The sequence below is a fragment of the Montipora capricornis genome, chromosome 9 (genome assembly GCF_036669925.1).
Source record: "Montipora capricornis isolate CH-2021 chromosome 9, ASM3666992v2, whole genome shotgun sequence".
In the NCBI taxonomy this organism is placed as follows: domain Eukaryota; kingdom Metazoa; phylum Cnidaria; class Anthozoa; order Scleractinia; family Acroporidae; genus Montipora; species Montipora capricornis.
The window spans coordinates 24,988,386-25,011,013 of NC_090891.1; the positions used below are offsets into that span (position 1 = coordinate 24,988,386).

General features: G+C 38.8%; 1 protein-coding gene across 3 annotated transcripts; it reads left to right on the plus strand.

Annotated features, from left to right (window-relative positions):
- Positions 1-1,854: 1,854 nt before the first annotated feature.
- Positions 1,855-22,559, plus strand: LOC138015180 (lachesin-like). Of its 3 annotated transcripts, none has more exons than XM_068862117.1 (6): positions 1,855-1,971; positions 11,004-11,108; positions 12,530-12,850; positions 13,338-13,643; positions 17,302-17,607; positions 20,271-22,559. In XM_068862117.1, exons 2-6 carry the CDS (start codon positions 11,069-11,071, stop codon positions 20,582-20,584), a joined length of 1,287 nt encoding a protein of 428 aa, XP_068718218.1. In that variant the 5' UTR covers positions 1,855-1,971; positions 11,004-11,068; the 3' UTR covers positions 20,585-22,559. The 3 variants fall into 3 exon arrangements, with proteins under 3 accessions (XP_068718218.1, XP_068718219.1, XP_068718217.1); XM_068862118.1 differs by lacking the exon at positions 1,855-1,971 and adding an exon at positions 6,591-6,798; XM_068862116.1 differs by lacking the exon at positions 1,855-1,971 and adding an exon at positions 9,911-10,068.
- The last annotated feature ends 69 nt before the right edge of the window (positions 22,560-22,628 follow it).

Here is a 22,628-nt window from a genome sequence, read left to right on the forward strand (position 1 = left end):
GCCTTCCCCTACATCTCGGCACGACGGAAAGTCGCAAGAATCTGGAACAAAAATTCATCTTCCAAATCGGCACCCTTAATCCTCACGGTATTAACGAACGCTTTTCATTTAACTAATATATTCCTATTTTTGACGTTGCCATGTTACCACCAATAGCGTAGCTCCTACTCTGCTATAAAAACTACACGTAACCCACAATTCCTCGATTCGTTCTGGCGAAGGGCTAACGCTCGAAACGTCAGCTTTTAGAATCTCTGTACGGTGGCCAATTCACATTATCAACTCCGTTGATAAAACCAAATTTTTGTATACTATCAGTCCCCACCGACGCAGCACCACAGTTTCTTTAGAAACTACCCCCTTCATTCATTTGTTGAGATTGTTAGTTCTCTACTCTGCTCAGAGAGGGTTTTTCTCCTGGTGCTCCGGTTTTCCAATCTCCTCAAACACAGATGTTCCATTTGACGGCCACAGGGCGATCAGTTGTAAAACTGTTACGTGCTAGCCTCTTGAAACTGCTCTGAACCGTTACCAACCACTACTATGTGCACCATAAAAACGACTTATGGACGAATTCAACAGAACGGTGAAATATCGACAGAGCTTCAGATTTTGGCACAAGTCAGAGTCTTCCCAGCCTGCAACATTGCCGCTGACCAGACAGACCAATAGCAATACTCACCGTTACGTCACCTATTGGGGACTTTAGATAGGAAAACGAGTACGAATACGAGTTTTCCGTACTGAGCATGCGCATACGGTTTGGAGGCCAACATTTTTCGAAGTGCGCGTGCTCAGAACGGAAAACACGCATCGTAGATGTCATCGTTCGCCGATCTAAAGGTCCCTATTGTCATTTATGTGCCAACCTGAGATCTATTGGCTGTTGAAACAGAGGTAGTTCTTTTCTATTATTGGCAAAATTTAAATATAAAAAAACCCTGATGATGGCAAACAGCCGAAAACGTTTTGTTTTAACATTTTAATTTCACAAAAATTACTTTGTAAATAGCATATATATATATATATATTTAAAAAAATGTTTATAAACAGTAAATATCGCTATAACAACACGTTTCAACTCCTATTGCACGTTGTTTGTCCAGGAGGCTGGAATATATTGTTGGATAAATTAGAAGTAAAGTAAATAGACGAACTGTTAAAGGAAGGAAGTCAAAGAAATACAACAACAAGAACAACATTTGTTTGTAACCATATTTTTACATTGCTTTTTTTTTTTTTATAATAGTAAGAAAACTTATAAGAATAATAAGGGGCGCTGGTCCCCTGAAATAACTAGAAAACTAAAAGTGCCAAGGAGCTAATACGTATTATTAAAAACTGGATCATTGGATAATGCAATTCGAGAGTTTTGATTGGCTAAGCCATCATGGGTTGTGAGCCATTATACCATGATCTACAAACACGGCAAGCATATGCGTGATTTTTTGGGCCTTTTTATTTTTATTGTAGTCTAGTTTACTATATTTTGTGGGCGTTTTTAATAAAACAATTATTCCACTCGCGCTTGTTGGATATGAGATGATTATAACCAACTCTATCATCTCGTATCCAACGCGCGCTCATGGAATAATTGTTAAATATACAGTTGTATAAAGCAAATTAAATATTTGATTGGCAACTAGAAAATCAAAATAGTGTCATTCTTCTCTTAAACCACATGGAAGTCCACTCGAAACCAAACAAAACACTCCCCATTGGGACCAAGATGATGAATTGTAAACATTATAATAAACTGTCACATCTTATTGTGCGACCACTTTTACCTCACAAGATCAAATCCACCAGAAAGCAAACTTGCCCACACATTGTCAATTTGTGTGGTCACGCATCGAATTCGAAAGGCAACGTTTTAACCAGCTGCATTGGGAAAAAAGGACTTCATAATTTGAAGTCGTTGATACTCTACTAGTCGAAACAGCCATCACTGAACAGCTTTCATCCATAAAGGTAAGCCAGACTTTCAGTTGTTGTAATATCGCCGAGCCAGCAAATTTAATTAACTTAGGCGATCAGAATACCGAAAAAAGATAAATTAGTTCTTCCCGACTTGCTCGTCTGCTTTCGTGAGCCAGTTCTTAGGTGTTAAAATCGTAACCTGTTCTTGCTTTTTGAAAATTGTCGACGACTGACATCACATATCCAGCGAACCGCAACAAAGACTTACAAGTCACTAAAAGCATTCTTGTATGGCTCACACTTGTGGGCTTCTTGCTTTCAAATAAAAATCATCATGCTTTTGTGTTTTATCGAAAGTTCCAATCGTTTTGATGAGGTCTTTGAAATGTACATATGTTTCATATTCCATTGTTGTTTAATACAGCTCTCTTTTTGACCATTTTATCCGCATTTCTCACGGTATTTTTGTTTGACAGTACGAAGGATGTTATTTTTTTTCAGTTAAGTTAAATGGTAAAGGTAAAGTCACTTTTTTCAACGTCGGTGGTTCCTTCAGTTGCGCCCTTTACCCCCTCCCTCTGTGAAAGCTCCGTTTCACGGATATTGAAAGCTATAGCTACACGGATCAGAGGAAAGTCGCAACAGACGTTGACGTCACAGAGAATCGAACCGGGGACCTCTCGCTCCGAAAGCCGCGCACTAACCGTCAACTGAGTACGCCTGCTCCTTCAAAAGGTTTCTTTCACATGAATGATGAAACCAGACAATTGTTCATTACATTAGTCAAGATCCCAAGGCGGCCCGGCAATCAAGTCTTCTGGGAGCCGGTGTCAGTACTCGAGAACTAGTAGTTCCTTTGACTCCCGGCACGATCTAAAATTATTTCTTCTAACTACTTCCATAGATTTCTTCATTGGCTAGTAAAGAGACTTTCAGTGATCCATTAGGAGGATAATAATCTTCATTCTCAGTACTAACTTGTTTACTTGACAATGGGGTCGTTTATAAGAGAGAAAATAAGCCGCGGCTTACATAAGACGCAAACACCCTGTATAAATGGAATAAAATCTGCGTTCACGGCTTTCTCAAGCCGCGGCTGGCCTGGCCTGGGAGTTTATACTCGTATAAATATTTCCTTTCGCGTATTATGTACGCCGCGGCCAGAGTAAGCCAATGCATTGAAATTGAGAGGTGAATTTACATACTGATCAATCCCAGCTGGCTTTCCCTTTGGGTAATTTTTAGAGCACTTCGTGGCAAACTCTCTTGTATCTGTTGACTTTAGTCGTATTACAGTTTAGAAATAACTGGGGAAAGAAACGTTTCAGTTTCTGAAAAATAGATGGAATGCTGACAACCAAGAGCCCATCCTGCCAGGATCGAAAAATTATTACTAATTCAACTTTGAAAGATTTTTTTCTCAGTTCTGGGTAATTTTAGAACAAGATAAGAGCGGAGCCTAGAGAGATGAAATTTCTGCATTCATGTCATGAAGGTCCATTTGCCAAAGGGAATACACTGGAAAGCTGTGGTCGCAAGGAGAAGTTCTATGTGTTGTGGCAAATAGCTGAGTTGTCACATTATACTCGACGCACACCATCTAGGGCATATGAAAAATTTGGAATCCGAAAACAAGAAACCGGAATCCGCGGAACCGAAATCCAGAATACTCAAGTTCCTTTATCAGAGTTTTTCAATCGTCAAATTATATAAACAAGTTGTACTGTTCATAAAAATATGCGCAGCATGTCTTTTTCATCAAGTATCTTGATAAAACTACAGTATCATCTTTTATAAACAGTACTTCGGCGGCTACTCACGAAAAAAAGATTAAGCTCATTTCTGTTCGGGTTAAGTATATATGGTATTAGAAAAATTACTAGTCAGAAAGCTCCTATTGTGTTCGAACTATAAAAGTAAATTTAATTCGTCCCTAAAAAGAAGCCGAGTATTTTCAGGAGATACAGTAACAAGTTCATTCAAACTTACTCTGAAAGCACTTAATTATAAGAGCTACTACCCGTAGCCTTCTTTTCAATTCAATTTAGTTGGATTCAATTTCATTTTTTCATAATCCAGAACTGAAAAGAGCAATACCAGTTACAGGGTTTTCGACAGTTTTGTAAAGTAGCGGACATATTTCTGAAAGTACCGAACGTAATATTTTTGCGAGGTGAGAAGGCGCGAGCTACCAAGGGGGATCAGGGGGTATGCCCCCCCCCCCCCCCCCCCAGGAAATTTAAAAAATAGAACACTCAGAAAAGCTGTTTCCAGTGTTTCTGGGACCCAAGAATCAGTTTTCCAGGCAAGGCTGGAGTTCACTCAAACTCTCTTTAAAACATAAGTTTAAATTAAAACATTTTTAAATTAAAAAATAAAACAAACCCCTCAAATATTGGCATCAAAGTACCGAACATGAAATGGGAAACCACCGGCCTCAAACGAAAGCCCTGAAGTATTATACATCGATTAAATATATCAATGTCATAGAAAAAAATAAAAGTAAAAAGGCGAGCTAATGAACAGAAGAAATAAGAGAAAGAAGTAATTTACAGAGTGTAAAGCAAATTAAATATTTGATTAGAAACTAGAAAATCAAAATAGTTTCCATCTATGTCCACGCTAAATCAAACAAAACCCTCCCCATTTTGACCAACATGATTAATTGTAAACATATCATAATCGACTTTCATATCCCATTGTATAACTACGGCGTTTTAAATACAAGAAAGCAAACATGGTTGGAGCATGGTTCATATAAGTATTGCGTATTACTTGTATGTCCGTGTTGCCAGGTGTTGTTAGGAAACTTATAAATAAGCAACATTGCATTTTTGGAGTCGAGAAAAAGTCGTCGAGACTGTACTAAATGAAACAGTATTAAGGTAAGCTTCAATTGTAGGCTTGTGGTGGATACAATATTATAATAACGACGAGCCAGCAAACTAAACCAGGAAATCAGAATACTAAAAGAAAGACATTGAAACTTCCTGACATGTTCGTTTTCGCCGAAGGCAGGTCTTTGTCCCGGATATCAGTTAAGACTCCTTTATCTTGCATTCGATATCTTCGTGATATGTAAGTTGGAAGGATTTAAATTGAAAATGATCCAGTTGATCCTGTAGTCGGTTATATGCGCGAATGCGCAAATTAAGATGCGCGGTAAGATCTTACACATATAAAATGTTACAGAGCCTCTTAAGCTTTTCTTTTGCGTTCGCTGGGCTGACGCAAGGCAAAAGGAAAAGAGATCATTGCTAGCAGGGAATTAGAACAGAAGCTTGCAGCCTGCTCTGTATTTTAGTCTTCTGGTTCATTCTCGCTTCTTTAATTGGTGCTCCTTTTATCCGTTTATATAAACTTCATCGCAGATTCGTGAAATAAAAATTATAGGTAAAGCTGTCAGGCTGAACTCAATATAGGGCTGAATGGTCAAGATTCCGTTATATGTGAGTATTACGATGGAAAAAAAGGCATTTGGCGTCTACGAGAGCATCCAACATGTCGTATATCTCCATGGTCTCAAAACCAGATACCAATCCTGCCCAACAGAGCTTATCTTCTGTGAACTTTCTGTGATGCTTTGTGAAAGCACCTCAAAGGACGAGCAATGAATTAAGCGGTTAGTTTATATTGACCACTGTCATGCAGAATTTGGTGATTCCCAAGTTAAGTCGTTCTTTGATGTATAATTAGTCCCACGAAAAGTGGAATAATCACAGCACTACGCGCTTCAACTTGCTGTGAAAAACTGAGACGTTGAAGTGAACTCGGAAATGATCATCATGCTCGATGCCAATATTAATCTATTCCCATTTATTTCCTTCATTCTTTCTGGGTTTCGTATTTTACCAGTAACCACATGTCCTCTCTGGGGACTAGTTTACGTTGTGTTGTTTGCTCAGAAACGATGCGCAGTTGTTCAGTTTTACCTCAACTTACCTTTTTAAATCAAACAAGGATCAAACTTACTTGCGATTGGGAGTCTACACAAGGGAAAAGTGTATGGTTTCAATCAATCAACCCCATGAATCATAGTGCTCGGCGCTTATTCATTAAGACCATCTCAAGAGGTACATGCTCGTATCCTCTAACTCCGGTTTTCTTTCTCAGTTTTCTCGAGTGGGGTCCAGGATGGGGTGTAGTTTGGGGGTCCACGTTTTGTGAGACTTACTACAATCTCCCTTCAATTCCACGTACGAACCGTCGTTAAATTCCCTCAAGCATAATTGAACATATCTCCCTCCCCCTCGGCAGCATTTATACCATTTAGGTAAACTAGTTTAGCAAATAAACCCCATCGGGTGGCTGGTATGTCGGCTGATAATGTCCGCGGCTTAAATAAATAAATAAATAAATAAATAAATAAATAAATATTTAAATAAATAAATAAATAAAAGCCCTTAACACAGCGAAGAGGTGACCTTTGATAGATGGTCCAATAATCAGTAGTGCTGACTGCAGCCATAGCTAGAAGAGGACTAGTTATGGAACTCGGCAAACTTCAAAAATGCATGCCTTTGTTTTGGTTTTTTGCTTGGTCACGTGACTCTTTAACCTCTTCAAGCACTCATAACCAGTCCTCCTCTATTAACTATGGTTTGCGCGTGCCGTTACGAGGAAGGGTTAAAACCATCACGGGGATTAAAAAGTGATCCGGAGTACGAAGCATTTCCTTGTTCACGTAAGCATCAGAAAGTCATGTGTGTCCGAAAACACAACTCCTTGGGAGTCATTTAAAACCATTTTCCGTTGTATGATTGTCTTTTTGACACGTTTCCTCTCGGCATCACGTTATTTTTGTTGGACTTTGAAGCGAATGGTTCGCATCGATGAAACAGAAAAAAATACTCCTCTCCCCTTCATCTCAACGCCAAGGTACCGGTAGACAAGTTGAACAAACTGAATTATTATTTGTTATGGTCTTTCGTTTTGACGAATTGCAAAGACTATGCCGGAAACTCTTATATAAAAAAATGGCGCCAAAATTAATTGTACTTGTTCTCCTGAAATTCAATCAAAATAATGAAATTCTTCTCGATCTATGTTTTTTTTTTGTTTCGTAGTGTCGAATGAAAAATGTACGTTTAGTGGAGTTTGAATTTTACAAAGTACCGATCCGCAAACGAATGTATGCGTAGTTCGCTGTATTTGACAGGGTTTCGTCAGTTTGATGGAGCTTCTTTTCTATGTGTTCCTTTTATTCTACGTGGGCTCAGAAAGTAAGCTTGTTTATCACTTTATGCGAGGTTTCTGTTTCACGCTGGTTTTAACCGGGACGAACTGACAGCAAATCCCCACTTAAGTTTCGTAAGGAGCAACAGGGCTCCGGAAATGGGTGTCATTTTCCATGCAAAGGCGTTTATCCGTCTCGAATGACCTTACACACCCACATTTTTTTTAGGCAAGTTATTGCGAAACTTGGACAGAATTCCAGGTCATTCGCACGAAAAACGACTGAACTCTGTGAACTCGCTTGATCGATGTAACAATTTCACCAATGAAATAAAAAACGCAGTGATGGGCTCAGCAAATATCGTCGATTAAAATTGCCCTGGCTTTCATACCTCAGTGTCAGAAAAACGACAAAACGACAAAACGACAAAATTTATTGAAAATTAGAAATAAATAATTACATTTGTTTCCCCCCGCAAATAGCTTATAAACTAATCGAGGCGGGGAGAACTGAGGACATACTACAAGTACAAGGTTATCTATAGATGGACTAAATAACAGTAAAGACATTACAATACAGTTACACAGTAAATAGAATGAACTAACCTAAAACAAAACAAGTACATTAAGATTATGACAAGAGGCTAACTTAAAGTATTAAATAGCTTAATAAGACGGGAGACTTCGACATAATCATCTTCTGACCGCAAGAAACTTAGTAATAATTCCTTTATCTTTTTACGAAAGAACGAGCGTTTAAGTAGTTTAATCGAATAAGGAATAGAGTTCCAAATTTGGGCACCAATTCTCGAGAAAAAGGAATACATTTTATTAGTTCTAGAGAACTTAAAATAAAGCGAGTCGCTAGAGACAGATCTAGTTCTGTAATTGTGAATCTGACTTGTTTAAACAAACTGATTGAGTATACTAGCTGGTGCTGACTGTCTGTTTATATCATACAGTAAATAGCTACAATCTCTAAAAAATAGGCTAGGTAGGGGAATTTGAGAAAGAAGGGTACGGTGTGTTCTTTAGACTTACAGAAGTAAATAAGACGTAAGACCCGTTTTTGTAAAGTTACAATCTTTCTTTGAAATGTCAAGGGACAATTACCCCAAGCACAAATACCATAAGTTAAGTTAAGCCTCACGTCAAACATTTTCATTTATAAAATTTGCTACGAAGGTGGCATTGTGCGCCTATTTATATTATTCACAAGTTAAGCCAAGATTTGAAGCATTTATGGAAGACGAATGTGTATGTGTGAGGTGAGAATAATTACTTCCGTTTTAGGTTCTGCGCAGAGGAAAACCTCAAAGTTGTCGATTCTTGGTACACCTGCTGTTCTACGGGAAACGGTTTTAAAGTTGTGAAGTTTGCGTGGAACACGCAGCCTTCAGCAGCTTTTCGCAAACGCAAAAATATCCGATTATGTAAAGAATCTGCTCGAATTCCGCTTCTCGCCCCACGTGCATGTGGAGCTCTTCCGAAAGAGTCCTCTGCAATGACAATAAATGAATATGAAGATTTTGGAATGTCGTAACTTGTGAACCTCCTTATTCATTATTATCAAATTCACTACCATAAAATATCAAGGAAATAATAATTAAATGAGTGAGAATCCTATCGTTACATAGATCTACATAAAAATAAAGAATATAATGAAAATACTAAGAGTGAAAAGTACAAGAAAGATAAATCTGATTCTTATGTACAATACTTGAAAGCTGAGAGGTAGTACATTATGATAATAAAAAATGATCGATTCCCATAAATGATTTCTTTACGCAATGATGATGATATTCATGATTATACGACGTAACTCAGTGACACGAAAACAACCGCGGGATTACCATTAGAGAGGTTTTTTGGAAAAACAACAGGCAATGTTGTTTCTCTCTTAAACGAATTTAGCAGGATTCAAAAATGTTGTCCATGTATGACATGTATACCAAGAGCACTGAGGGGTGGCCTAGATCTGGGGGCCTTTTTCTGGAGTCTAGAGACTCTCGTCTCCCTTACTGTAAGGAAGCGATGTTTCAATGTTTCGCTTTCCAGTTTTCGTGTTTTCTATTGATCTCTATTGCGTGCTGCAATTGCGTTTAGCTGGGTAAGCTCTTCGGAAGTAGTTCAGTGGTCTATGATTCATCTTGAAATGTTGCATTGGTCTGCAAAAAATGAAAGCACATCCTCTCTCTGTTGCAGCCGGAAACTATAACGTTAGGTTTCAAATAACTGAAAATTGCTCTGCGCGATATTTTAATGTGCAGACTTCCTTTCCAAAAATAACAAAATATGATATGGGCGATTTCAAATCAAATCTGCCTGTTATGGAGATGACAGATCCTTCTATACTGCAGATTACGGAATCATCCCAGAACGACTATGTAGATTCTAAATTATTTTCTGTTGTAAAGAAATAAAAATATAGCAAAACTACTTGAAAATAAATCTCTGATGGCCGCCAAACAAACTGAATGAATTTTGGGTCAGCTGTTGTCGCCGGAAACACCGTAGATGAATATTATGATCTCCATATGCAGGATTGCATATGGAGAGAAGGCCTGGTGGCCGAAAAAACCACTACGGCAATGAAAATAGAACCTTATTCGGTGTTATTAGAACTTATAAATCCTCGGGTGCTGCAAATCGACAAAGGTCGTGATATGAAAAAGGGAAACACGACTGAATTTGGCAGAAACTTCTCCGGTTTTCCGGCAGAGGTGTGGTGGGATAATTACATGCCAAGGACGAAAACGAGTGTTCGTCATTGGCCAGACAATATTGTGATGACATTTCCGGATCGTTTTTCTCATTGACAGATGAAAACATCTCTTATAAAAGTGCTCACGCAGCGAGTGAAGGTTTTGATTATGATCTTTGTAAGAGCGAGGTAAAAGAGATTGACGACGTAAAACCCAAACGAAATTATAACGAAAGATTTTTCTACTTTGAAGCGTCGAACAGGGCAAAGTAAGTGTCTCTAGTTTTGGTGGACTGTAATGGTATAAAATTCTTAATTTTTTGACGTAGAAGATGCAATGGATAAAGCAACAATCATCTTTAAACTTTTATTGTTTCGTTTGTTTCAACAGTCGTGAGTGCGAACATTGAATCGAAAGATATGCGAACGATGGAGCGCAATCAGACCTTTGCCCTACGAGAGCTTCTCGTAGGGCATACGCGAGCATCTGCAAGTCAGAAATAGTTGTTGAAATATGGGCAGTTTGCCCGAGTGTTTCCAACGAAAGAAATTCGTTCATTTTCTTGAAATAATTCTTAAATCGTATCAAAGGCTTTCGGTCAACCTACCGCATAAATTTCTGCCTGGGACTGCCGTCTTCTACATACACGGTTTTCTTACCTCCTCACGAGACCAATATCTGACGTAGTTTTTTACGACCGCTCTATAATCTTGATAACTGGTATGTATGGTAGTCGCGTATATCGCATGGGCGCAACTGCAGAATACCAACTACCTTTGTCAGCATTGAAAGTAAAATTCATTCTTCATTTATTTCGAGAAATACCCTTGGGAATAATTTACCTAAGTACTATACAAAAATATTCAATTTGCATGTTTTGGATCACCTTGCACGCTGGGTACATCCCGAACAATTATATTTACTGTTTAAATCGCCTTCGCGGCTAATTTGAATATGAATTACAAACATTGCAACACGTTATTTCGAAAACGGCAACTATTTTCTAGTCACCTTGGTCACAGCATATCAGAGCAAAGGCACTTGAAATACGCGCCTATCGCCGTTGAACTATTCGTATATTTGCTTTGGAAGACACAAAGTGTATCACATTTCAAAAGATTTTGTGTTGTGGCCAAGTTATAGGAATATTTGAATTTGCTTTTTAACTCGCCAATTTTTCTTTTATTTTCGGAACATTTTAAGGGAAGACTCAACAACGAAAGGAAGTGACCGGAGAAATATAAAAGACAACTGCAAAGAGCTGAGCGATGTTTTTCTTGTATCTTACTGCCCTGCTTCTAGTAACCGGTAAGATTTTGATGCATATTTTATTTTTGTGGTTCTTTCATCTCCCTTCCCTTTTGCCTCTTCATGTGCAGACAAAGGCCTCCTCAAGAGCAAAATAAGCCTCCTGTGGGCCCTTTCTCGAGAATGCTAGTTTTTTTTTCTTTACCGTGAGTTTTCTCTTCAGAGACTCGATTCGATTGATGTTGTATGCAGCATCTTTCTCCTGGTTTACAGCAGGTGTTGTCTTTGTTGTTATTTCGCTTGGTCTTTTCATATAACTAACCTTAAGCACTATGACAATTTCCTGGGATTTTAAAGTTTTCAAATATTTTGTTTTTATCTCTTTTGTACGCTCTAATGACCTGTGGTATGCTTCAATTCAATTGTCTGTGCACTCAAACCATTCAAAAGGAGAGTCATACGCTTTCCATAGCTCCGACCTCTCCTACAAGGAGATACTTCGAAATCTTAACTTACTACTCAACTATTGGCTAGACTATGTAGACTTGTTATTTCTTCCTAAATTTAATTCTTAATTAGTTAATATACAGTCCTTCAATGTAGACCATGTTACAGTTGTAGCTTAGTTACCTGGCCTAAGAATGGAAGTGAGGCTGCCTGTGACCCTGTTTGCATTATTAGTATCAGTACAAGGTCACTGGCAGCCTTGCAGCCATTCATAGGCTAGGTACCTGATCAAACAACTGTAAAACGGCCTATTTGTCATGGGCATTGCTTACCAGCATGAATATTCTGGGGTGGGTAGGGTTGAGGGGGTAGGGGGTAGGGGTGGGGTGGGGGTAGGGGGAGGGGCTGGGGGGTAGGGGGTAGGGGTGAGGGGGTGAATGGTACCATTGCTGAAACAACCCTAACCTTTACAAAAATGCTAATCTTAGGCCTAAACACTAGTTTGTCTATTTTTTAGCACAAATAACTTTTGTCTAATAACAGTAGAGTAGCACATCACAGTTATTCAAGATGGCAGCCCTTGGGGAAACTTGAAAAAAACTGAGAGATTATTTAAAAGCGTTTCAAGCACATATTATTATAAAAGTTATTTCCTGCTGTTTAAAGTTTTTATTTTGTTGGAGGGGAATGGAATGGGTTTTTGTTGGGTCACACTGTGTTGGCTTGTGATGTGCTTTAGGTTCAAATCAAATCAACTAACTTTATTTATCCATGGTATTCTCATCAGTTGCATTGGGTACTACTTATAAAAGTTCGTAGTATAAACTATCTAAAACTATAATAAATTACGTGAGCTGCTTTACACAAGAGCCGTGTTTAAATAGATAAATTACATTAAAAGTAGCTGCTGCAACCAGCGTAAAAAGATGCTAGAGATCCTGCTCACCACAATGAGTTGGTAAACTGTTCCATAACACTGCACCAGTTCATTGTTGACAATGATAAGTAAATTATATTACTTTCTTTATTTTTAGGTGGAATTCACAGTGGTCCTGTTGCACCTAATTTCGACTTCGAGGTTGATTCCCAGAAAATAGAAGTGATGACAGCCTATTTGGGCAAGTCTGCTGTTATCAACTGCACCACCAATGATCCTCAGGCAGATGTACGGTTACAGAAAGTTCCTATTGGTAGCCATCCTATTTTCTTAAACGAGGGTGACAAGTTAACCAGAAATGGTGCAATATTTACAATTCATCATGTTGATAGGCATGATGGAGCAAGATACAAGTGTGTTGCGGAAAAAAATGGTCAAGTTATCTCCAGGGAAATAAGACTAGTGGTCATGGATCCAAGTATGTGATATCATTTTTAACAATCATTTTCCAGGGCCTTTGTTTCTTGAAATCATTTCCTTTTACCCCCGATATGTGTTTAATGTGTTGTCAGCAATACAGAGCCTCATGGCAGCTCCAAAATACAGCTGTGGGTCCTGGATGTGTCTCCCATCATTGTTATTTAATGTTGTTAATTCAATTTAAGGCCTAGAAATAACTGTTACCTTTTGCTGGTGAGAAGTGAGGACTCATACTAAGTACTTAAACTCAACTGGTTTAATGACCAAACTATAAAGTTACAAGCTGGCATATCCAAGACCAGAGACAATAGCAAGCTAAATCGAGCACATGTAAATAGAAAGATCTGATTGGCTCTTACTAACAATGCAAATTATATCGTCACAGCTGGGACAAGGAAAAACAAGCTAAAAAAAAAATTGGGGAGTTGGTGGAAAAATGATTAATATGTTTTTTTACTTATAAATTTAATGTTTTTCATCACTAGGTAAAGTTAATGTTGTGATTTCCCCAAGCTTGCTAAAGAAAGCACTTTTGGGATCAAAGGCATTTTTTACCTGTGAAGGTTCTCATGGTGGTACCGTGCACTGGTACAGTCGTACAGGAGATCATTCTCTGTTACTACCATCAGCAAGGCTGCCAGGAGTCAGTGTCGTACCATACAGTCAAAATGAATTTGGCAGGAAAGACTTAGTTTTTACCAATGTTCACAGATCACATACTGGAATATACAGTTGCAGGCTATCAGTACATGGAATTCACAGGGAGGCTACTGTATATCTTCAAGCTTCTGGTAAATGTTGATTACATGTATTTAATTTGTAAATTAACAATGACCTTTCTTGTGATGGGTGGCAGTGGTTTAGATATAACTAGCTGCAGACAGTACTGTTTAGCCCTTCTGGCCCTCATCATTGCAATGCTGACGTCTAAGAAAGCATCAGCTACTTCTCTCAGAAAATTCGGATACTTTTTTCCCTACATTGAAGTATTATTCCTACATCGAAGTATCATTAAAGACAGATTCTTTCAAACGTAAGATTAATTAAACTTTATTTTGACAATGATAACAGCTGGTCACTCTACTGTAACCAGCTGCCAATTTCAAATTTTATTGCAAAGTAAAATTGGTAGTATTTCTTAAAAGGGGCCCCAGCTTATTTTACGTGACTAAAAGGGACCTTTTTTTATACCCAGAGGTTTTTCTTGAGCTGTGAGAGAGCCTGAAGTGGTGAAAAAAGAAAAAATTCTGATTACCTTGGACTTGAATCTCACTTTCATGCAGGTGCCAGGGTCAGGATCTGACCTGCAGGCTCGGATTGGTTGATATTTTTACAAACATGCAAATCACTATGTGGGAGGCACGGTGGCCTCATGGTCAGTGTGCTCGACTCTGGATCGAGTGGTCCAGGTTCGGGTCCTGGCTGGCGACATCCCATTGTGTTGTGTTTTTGGGCAAGACACTTTACTCTCACGGTGCCTCTCTCCACCCAGGTGTATAAATGGGTACCGGTGAATTTAATGCTGGGGGTAACCCTGTGATGGACTAGCATCCCATCCAGGGGGGAGTAGAAATACTCCTAGTCGCTTCATGCTACAGAACTGGAGATAAGCACAGGCCTGGTGGGCCATCTAGGCTCATGGCAGACTTTACCTTTTACCTAACCAAATCACAATGATTGGTTCGTTTGATTGGTATTGCCAAGGCAACACGTGATTGCTAAGTTGCTATTGGTCCCTTTTGTAATTAACAGCTTGACGTGTTAAGTTTGACAGCTGGCGTCTGCATGAAAGTGAGATTCAAGTCCAAGGTATCCAGAGGTTTTTCTCTTCTCGTTGCTTTGCAGCTCTCTTGTGGCTCAAGAAAAACCTCTGGCACCAGGATAACCTTTTAATGTTGAAAGTTTGAACAAAATGGGAAGAGGGTTTGGGTAGTATTTTTGACTTGAGATTCACAACTAACCAGTCACCTTTTTAGCTGGACCTTTTAATTGTGTGATCATCTTAGATAAGTTGATATTGGAGTTATCATTATTTTAGAGCTTTCCTTACAAACTAGCTCAGCTCAGGATTATCATAGAGCTGGCTGGAAGCAAACATGCCTGCCAGATGAGCTTTACTGTCCAACTGAACACCCTAAACTATTTTAGGAAAGTTATGTGTTGCAAACCAAAAGAGATCAATCTGGTGTGAGAAAACTTAATCACAAAGTGGCAGTTTTTGTTATAGGGTGTTACGCTTAAGTATTCTGAACTGGTTTTCTGAGGTGTTTACATTTTCTTGTGTTTGGATTCCACACAATTTTTATTGTAATTTGTAATTGTGTAATTTTTTCACCCACGGAACACGTTAAGAGGGCACGGGAAATCGTTCAACATTTGTCCGAGCATTCCGGATCGAATTGGAATTTGGCAGTGTTGGTTTTTGAGGAGAGGGGAAAACCGGAGTACCCGGAGAAAAACCTCTCAGAGCGAGGAGAGAACCAACAACAAACTCAACCCACATATGACACCATTGCGCCAACCCTGCTCCCCAACCTTTGTGTAATATTGTTGGGTTTTGACAGAAGCTCATGACCTTAAGGGTCATGATTTATGCCCTGATTTATGATTATACAGGAAAGGTAGATCTTAAAAAGTGTTACTGAAATCCAAAAAGAAAATTGTGGGTAACCACGCATTTTTCAAAGTTAATTCATGAACAGTATTTGTTAAAAGCTCCAAAATGCAAAGGAATGTATGGCGTTCTTTCTCAAATTGAAGCTTAATTATCTCTCAAAAATGCATAATTACCCCCAATTTTCTTTTTGGATACCAAGAGTACTTACGAAGATCTACTTTTTCTGCATAGTTTTAAACCGCGCAAAAATATCCCTGCATTAGTAAGCATCACCGATAGGAAACCCAAGTATCTGGAGATGCGCAGAAGGTATGCGCAATAACAATAGTAGGCAACGTCCTTAACTCTGGTTCAGAGCTTGGGTATTTTGAGTTTTAATATTTCCTTATTTGGATGTAACATAGCTCGTGCATTTCCCCTCGCGTGCAGCTTCAATCTCATTTTTGTCCATATTTGGCATATTTGTTCCAAGGAAAAGAGTTACTAGTTACACGCTTGAAGGTCGTGTGCCTCTGGTATTGACACTAGTATTCTGAGTTTGAGAGCGATACACTCTATTACAAAACTGAATCTGAAAGGAATTGTCAGGGGGAAGTTAGTCAGTGCTAGTCTTGGCTTTAATATTAATATAACAACGTAGCCAGACCTTCTTTGCACAAGTAATCTACTTTATAATGCTCAGATTAGGAAAATTAAACCTAAAAAAGAAACGTGATTGGACAGGATTAATTTTACAGCAAGGAACATTTCACGAAAGTTATGAAAGCCATACATATTTGAACTGCGGAGAGAATCAAGTTAAGATGCTGATCACCCGCAGTTGTCAATTAACGTTACTTGAGCATTAGCGAAAGGAAAGCCAGAAAAATTCAGCCTTGGACGGGATTCGAACCCATCCTGCGATGCCGGTGCAGTGCTCTGCCAGATGAGCTGTCAAGGCTGAAGCCATCCCGGAGCTGGGGACCGTTTCTCGAAAGTCCCGAAACTTTACGGGCCGTTTTCGGGTGCCACAATTCCCTTTGTATCTCAAGAATGAAGAGGATTTGAGTCGTCAAACTTCACAGTTATTTTGCTTTTTGTTGCCTTGAAAACATGTTAAAAGATCGGGATTCTAAAACAAGCAGTTGGCAGTTTCAAAAATGGCTTTTCGGGCCCGAAAAGTTTTCGGGACTTTCGAGAAGCGGGCCCCTGGTCGTTATGTGAACTCACATTAACTTTCGTCATATCTTGGTACTCTAAGAGCTCAATATGAACTCATATAATGACCAGCTCATCAACTGGTAGACTCGGCATAGCTGACGTCGTCATAAAAATCTTTTAATTCTTTATTATTTAAAATTATATAAAACAGTGTCTGTTCAGGGATAGATGGCAGATAACGGTAGGAACAAAAAAGTGGCATCCGAGGCGATAGTCGAGTGTGTCGCTAATGTTCTTACCACATTTTGACGTCTTGTGTAATCTGTTACTGAAAGACGCACGGCAAAATAGAATCAACTTGTTGGAGCGGTTTTCAATTGATTGTCGAAAATAATTAAGGAATTGCTTTGGTTTTGCATTACTTCACTTAGTGATTGGTTTAAAGTTCTCGCGCCACTTTCTCAACCAATCAGAAGCGAAACAAAAACCAATCGTGGCTCGCGCGTGCACATTTTCCCGCGCTTTGTGTCGGCTACGTGTAATTACTTCGAGTTTTGATTGGTTTACTGGATTGTCTCCGTCCTTTTTGATTGGCCAAAGCAATTACTTTGGTTTTGGTTTTACGACACTCGATTGAAACTCGCTCTAATTTTGCATTCTTCCCAAACCAATCTTGGCTGCTTGTTTTCCAGGTCCGATTCCAGTAAAAATTTCGCATCCTTCGAAAGACGAAACTATTGTCCTTGATCGTACATCCTCTTCGCTGGAGCTTAAATGTCTTGCTGATGGATTTCCGTCACCTGAAATTTCCTGGAAGAAAGATGGCAAACCCGTTATAACGTGCCTGTATGCCACTCAAGAGTGTCGATACATACTGGGAAATGATAGTCTGATTATTAGCGAATTCCGCGACCCCGAAGACATTGGAGTTTTCCAGTGTTTGGCACGGAATGAAAAAGGAAGTAAAGACGAAAGGAACTTTCAAGTCGTTTTTCCAGGTTTGTTTAAAAGACATTTAAACTAATATAACGTTGTCCAGTTTTCTCTGTAAGGCTGTGCTTTTTTCCCCACCGTTTCTCCGTCGCCCGACTGACTTTCATAGATGTTTTTGAGTTGAATAAAAGGAAAGGATTTGAGGAAGGTAACGACTTTATAAAACATTTTAAAAAACTTTTAGGGCAGTTTTGAAATGACTGTCAAACGTAATTACACGATTGCAATTGACCTCTTTAGCTTGTGAGTTTTGTTTTCCCATTTCAGACCACGTGATGTTCCTGTAGAGAGCAGTTTCTTTTATATGTCGTCTTATGCACGTGCAAATGTACGAAGAACTTATGAAGGAACAAAAGGAAAATTCCCTTGAAAACATCACGTGGTCTGAAATGGGAAAACAAAACGTACAAGCTAAAAGAGGTCAATTGCTACGCTTAGTGATTGGTTAAAAATCTCGCACCAGTTTATCAACCACTGAGAAGGAAAACCAAAACCAATCGCGACTTGCAGCACAATTTTTGCCTCGCTTTGATCAAGGTACATGGAATTGCTACGAATTTGGATTGGTTTATTACACTCTTTGCACCTGCTGTGATTGGTCGAAGTAATTGATTTGGTATAAGCGAGGTCAGAGTTTCAAAAAACGTGCGAGCGCCGGGATAAAAGCAAGCATATATTAAAAAAAAAAAAACAACACCAAGAGATTTCTAATGTAATTCTTGGCTTTGCACGTACAGATTTTCAGTTTCAATTTCAACCCCAGAATAAACGTGACACTCTTCCACAGAGGTTCTCTGTCCGCGTGGGTGAAAAAAAAAAAAATTAACTAATCTCACTAGCGACGCAATCACAAGCGTAAGCACAAGTCCATGCGAGCATAAGAGCGCTTATTTCACCGTGAAAAGGGGGTTGATGCAAGCACAAACACAAGGATCAATTTTTTCCTTTTCCTTGTGCTTGCGCAGTTATGCTTGCGTTCGCTTGCGTTGTGTGAAAACGAAACGTAGCATAATCACCAGGAAATTTGCTGCGTCTGGCCAATAGGCCATTTCCGAGTTCATGTCTGCCTCCTCCTCAAAGCGAGTCTAAGTGCGAAGTTTTTGTGATGGTAATCAGTTCTACTTTACATATGAATAAAAACTAATTTTCATAACAAAAACTTCGTACTTAGACTCACTTTGAAGATGAGGCAGGCCAGAACTCGGAAATGGCCTATTAAAGCACTCGTTCCAGATTCCCTGTGTCTGAGCATTTGAACAAAATGGTGGTTTGCCGTGGTTGATTTTGATGCTTATGTCGACGCCCGTTTTCACTAGCATAAGCTGCTTATGCTTGTGCTTGCTCTTGCACTCGCGTCGCTAGTCAAAACCAACTAGGTTTAACTCTTAACTCGCTTCTGCTTCCTGCTGCTCGACTCTTTGTGCAGCTGGAAACTGTTTTATTTCACATTGCTTCTGATTCCTTTTTGTTTGTTGTTGTTTTTTTACTCAGTCCAACCGATCCAAAATTAGGCCACGCATTCGATGGTAAACGCGCCCAGGATGGGGAATTCAGTTTTGAGTTCTCAACATTTTTCTTTCATATCTAATAGTTTCATTTCTCTTTATCGATTTGCTGTTTATTTCATAATGTAATGTAAAAATAAATGTTTTTTAGTACTATCAGCAGTGTTTTGTCGGGTTCAAGAACACGAGTTTTAGACCCGAGAAAACACGTGCTTCGAGTTTTTTTGAACTGCTTCAAAAACGTTACACAAAAAGCGTGTCCCTCGGGAGGTTCAAATTGTGAGAGGAAGATAGTGACATACAAAAAAAGAAAACAAGCCGGGCCTTATTGCTAATCTTTATAGGGAAGATATCTGTTTACAAACATTCAAATATGCCAACCACAGGAACAAAAGACCCTTTGTTAAGACAGCCAATGAGGCTCTGTTTCACCCATTTATAACAACAGGTGACGTCAACGATATCTTCCCTAGGTAAAGAATTCTAATTGGCATTGTTTTAAACCTAATTAGAGCTCATGCACGTGACCTTTTACCTTTCATCGATGTTTTGATTCGCCGTTAGGCTTATGAATTATTAATGAGTTTTTGACTGTTTGTAAACGTTATCGTTGGGTGCCCTGTTCCTTTGCAAAAGATGGTTTTCATGTAACGTCATCACTGACATGTTGGTGGACGAAAACAAAAGATCTCTCATTGGCTACTTTTGTTCGTCCACCAGCAATTGTACATTGCATCATTGTTATCTGTGTCTCTAGAGATTGGTTGCAAACCACCTATAAGCAATTATTGGATGAGGTTGAGCATGATAGCGAGAATTATCAAGGCCGAGGTTTGTGTTATCTGCCGAAGCCGAAGGCTGAGAAAGGATTTAAGCCTAAAACATCTGAAAACGTTTCAGGAAAAACTGAATCGAACTGAAACTTTTGAACAAAATTCTAAAGTTAAGTTGTACGGTCTTATGAAAAATGTTCCCGACATCGAGATGTAAACAAAACTTCATTGTCTTCAAAAACGCGTCATACCTACATGCATAAATGCCAGTGTCTGTAGATGTGACTCGATGACACAGCGCCATCTAGAATTAGCGGGGTGCTTTTAGCCAATCAAAATTGAGATAGCATCACCATTGTATAATAATAAATCTTCTTGATTTACTTTCAGAAAAGCCAGTTCTGAGGAGAGATGTCATCACAATATTCTCATGGCCCTTAGACCGTCCTTTTTCTTGTGAAGTTTTGGGTGGTTATCCAATGCCGACATTTCGTTGGTGGTTATGTGTTGGCCAGAAATGTGAGCATTGGACTGACGCCAAACGCAAACCATGGAGCTCTCTTTTTACCATTCATGATGACACCTCAAAAAGTACTTTGAAGATTCATAAAAACGTTAAATTTCCGTCAGGGCTTGTAAAGTTTAAATGCGAAGCGGAAAATGACTATGGCAAAGATACGGTGGAGTACAGCCTAGTTGTGTAGGGAAAAAGTTGAATAATAGTGTATTCAGCAGATCAGACCAGGTGGGCATTCTTCTGTATCAAAATTTACGTTTCATTCAGATTTGTCACGAGTAAATCTTTCAATAGTATCATCTCCTGGTCAAAATGCTTGAAATAAGTTCACTCTAAGACTCGCTTTAAAATTGCGACGATATTTGCATTTCACTGGTATCATCTAAGTCTCGATTAAGTGCTAATTGATCACAATAATTTGAAAGTGTGGGGAAAGGTTTTGTGGTAACCAATAATTTCGGATCTTATTGATATCCTCAAATATTTAACTCTCAGCTAATTCTCCGTGTGGTGGAAAGGTGGCCATTTTCGTAGTGCGCTCCTCCTATTATTCCACAAACAAGTAACGATGAAAACGTTTTAAGATCGAAAGTTAAGAAAAAATGCCCTTAAATAGTGTGTAGAATCGTACGAACACGAAAAAAACAGTAGCATCATGTATGGCCTGAGTCTGTACTGTGGGTGGGTCCACCCATACTTTCTCCCTCTTGCTTGTTCACTGGCCCATTGAAGTTTAAATAGAAATGCCATACTCGAAGGGTTCTTTTTCAAAAGCCTGGAATGCAAATTAAAGGAAATAACGTTTTGCTTTTTCAGTTATACCGAAATGCTGGTCTTTGAAATTGTTTTTGAAAAACAAAAGGAAAGCAAATTAAGAAGTTTCTTTGCTTTCAGAAAACATGTTCGGAGAAAGACACCCGCAATATGCCATGTAGATTCAGTAAGAGTTTCATAGCCTTTGCACTGTGAACAATGGCCATCCGTCAGGCCACAGAGCTTGCGCCAGCGGAAAAAAAATTGACCAATGAAAAACGGAATTTAAGACACGTGACTTGTATGTGAAGCCGCCTTGATCCGTCGTAGTTAGCAAGAATCGCCGATGTTTGATGAAATATGTCTGTCCATTTCGCTATTCAACGTTGTGTAAAGCAACACAAAATCGAGCGAAAATCTTCAACAGTTTAGCAGGGACTTGAGTTTAACAAAACTGATGTCTCTATTATTTAATTCACTCCTCCAAGATTTGAGTCATAAACAGTTTGTTCGTCGAATTTCATAGAAAACAAAGTACTTAAGTTCCGAGCCAAAATTTGTAACAATTTGCCTCCGAATATAATACAAACATATATCACATTGATACTAACTGTAAGGACTGCTTCCGAGTTTTCACTATGATACGCATTTCTCACTTGATTGGACATTTCCATTGAGATCAGTAATTGCTTTTTGCACTCTAATTTGACTCAGTTTTAAAGTGCCTATCACATTTCCTTTGTGTTGTTTTAGCTAAAACTCACTTATTGATTCGCTTTGAAAGACGGCAAAAGTGGTAATAGTTTGATCCATGACCGAGCAATGGAGGGAAATGGGTTCGATACCGCGCGCCGGGTTGACGTCACAAATTATTTCAAAGAAATATCACAATGCAAAACAGTCTGTGACGTCAATCCGATATGAAGTCCATTCTTCTTCCTTGGAGTGACTTTGAAGGACAGAGTTTAAGCGAACTAAAGAAATAGTGTTAGGCAAGTGGAGATAATATACCAATTTCGATATATTAAAAATTCAGTCCTGAACAAAAGGCATCATCTCGAGGCCCAGGGGAATAAATATAAGGATTTGTATGAGTTTATTTCCTAGAGCCTCGAGATGATGCCTTTTGTTTAGGACTGAATTTTAATATGTCGAAATTGGTTTATTGTTGAGCGGAAAGGTTTTTTTGGGTGATAGACACTTTAAACGTGGTGAGAACATTTTCAGTTGTCATTGTTTGATCTTTTTAACCATATAATTATTTCGTGTGTAATTTTTTATGGACTTATATGAAAGTTAACTGTAATATTAATCGTAATTTCCTTATACATGTATGCTATGTTGTACACGAAAGAACTTTAGCTTTATAGCGGAATTATTCAACCTGAATAAAGATCTCATTTACCCAGTGTGTTTCATTCTCTGTATTCATAAGGACCGAAATTTGGATTATGTTACTCAGTATTAATCTACTGGCA

Coding starts and splice junctions, on each gene's coding strand:
- LOC138015180 (XM_068862117.1), top strand. CDS start 11,069: ATGTTTTTCTTGTATCTTACTGCCCTGCTTCTAGTAACCG. Junction 12,851..13,337: donor ACTAGTGGTCATGGATCCAA/GTATGTGATATC, acceptor TTTCATCACTAG/GTAAAGTTAATGTTGTGATT. Junction 13,644..17,301: donor TGTATATCTTCAAGCTTCTG/GTAAATGTTGAT, acceptor CTTGTTTTCCAG/GTCCGATTCCAGTAAAAATT.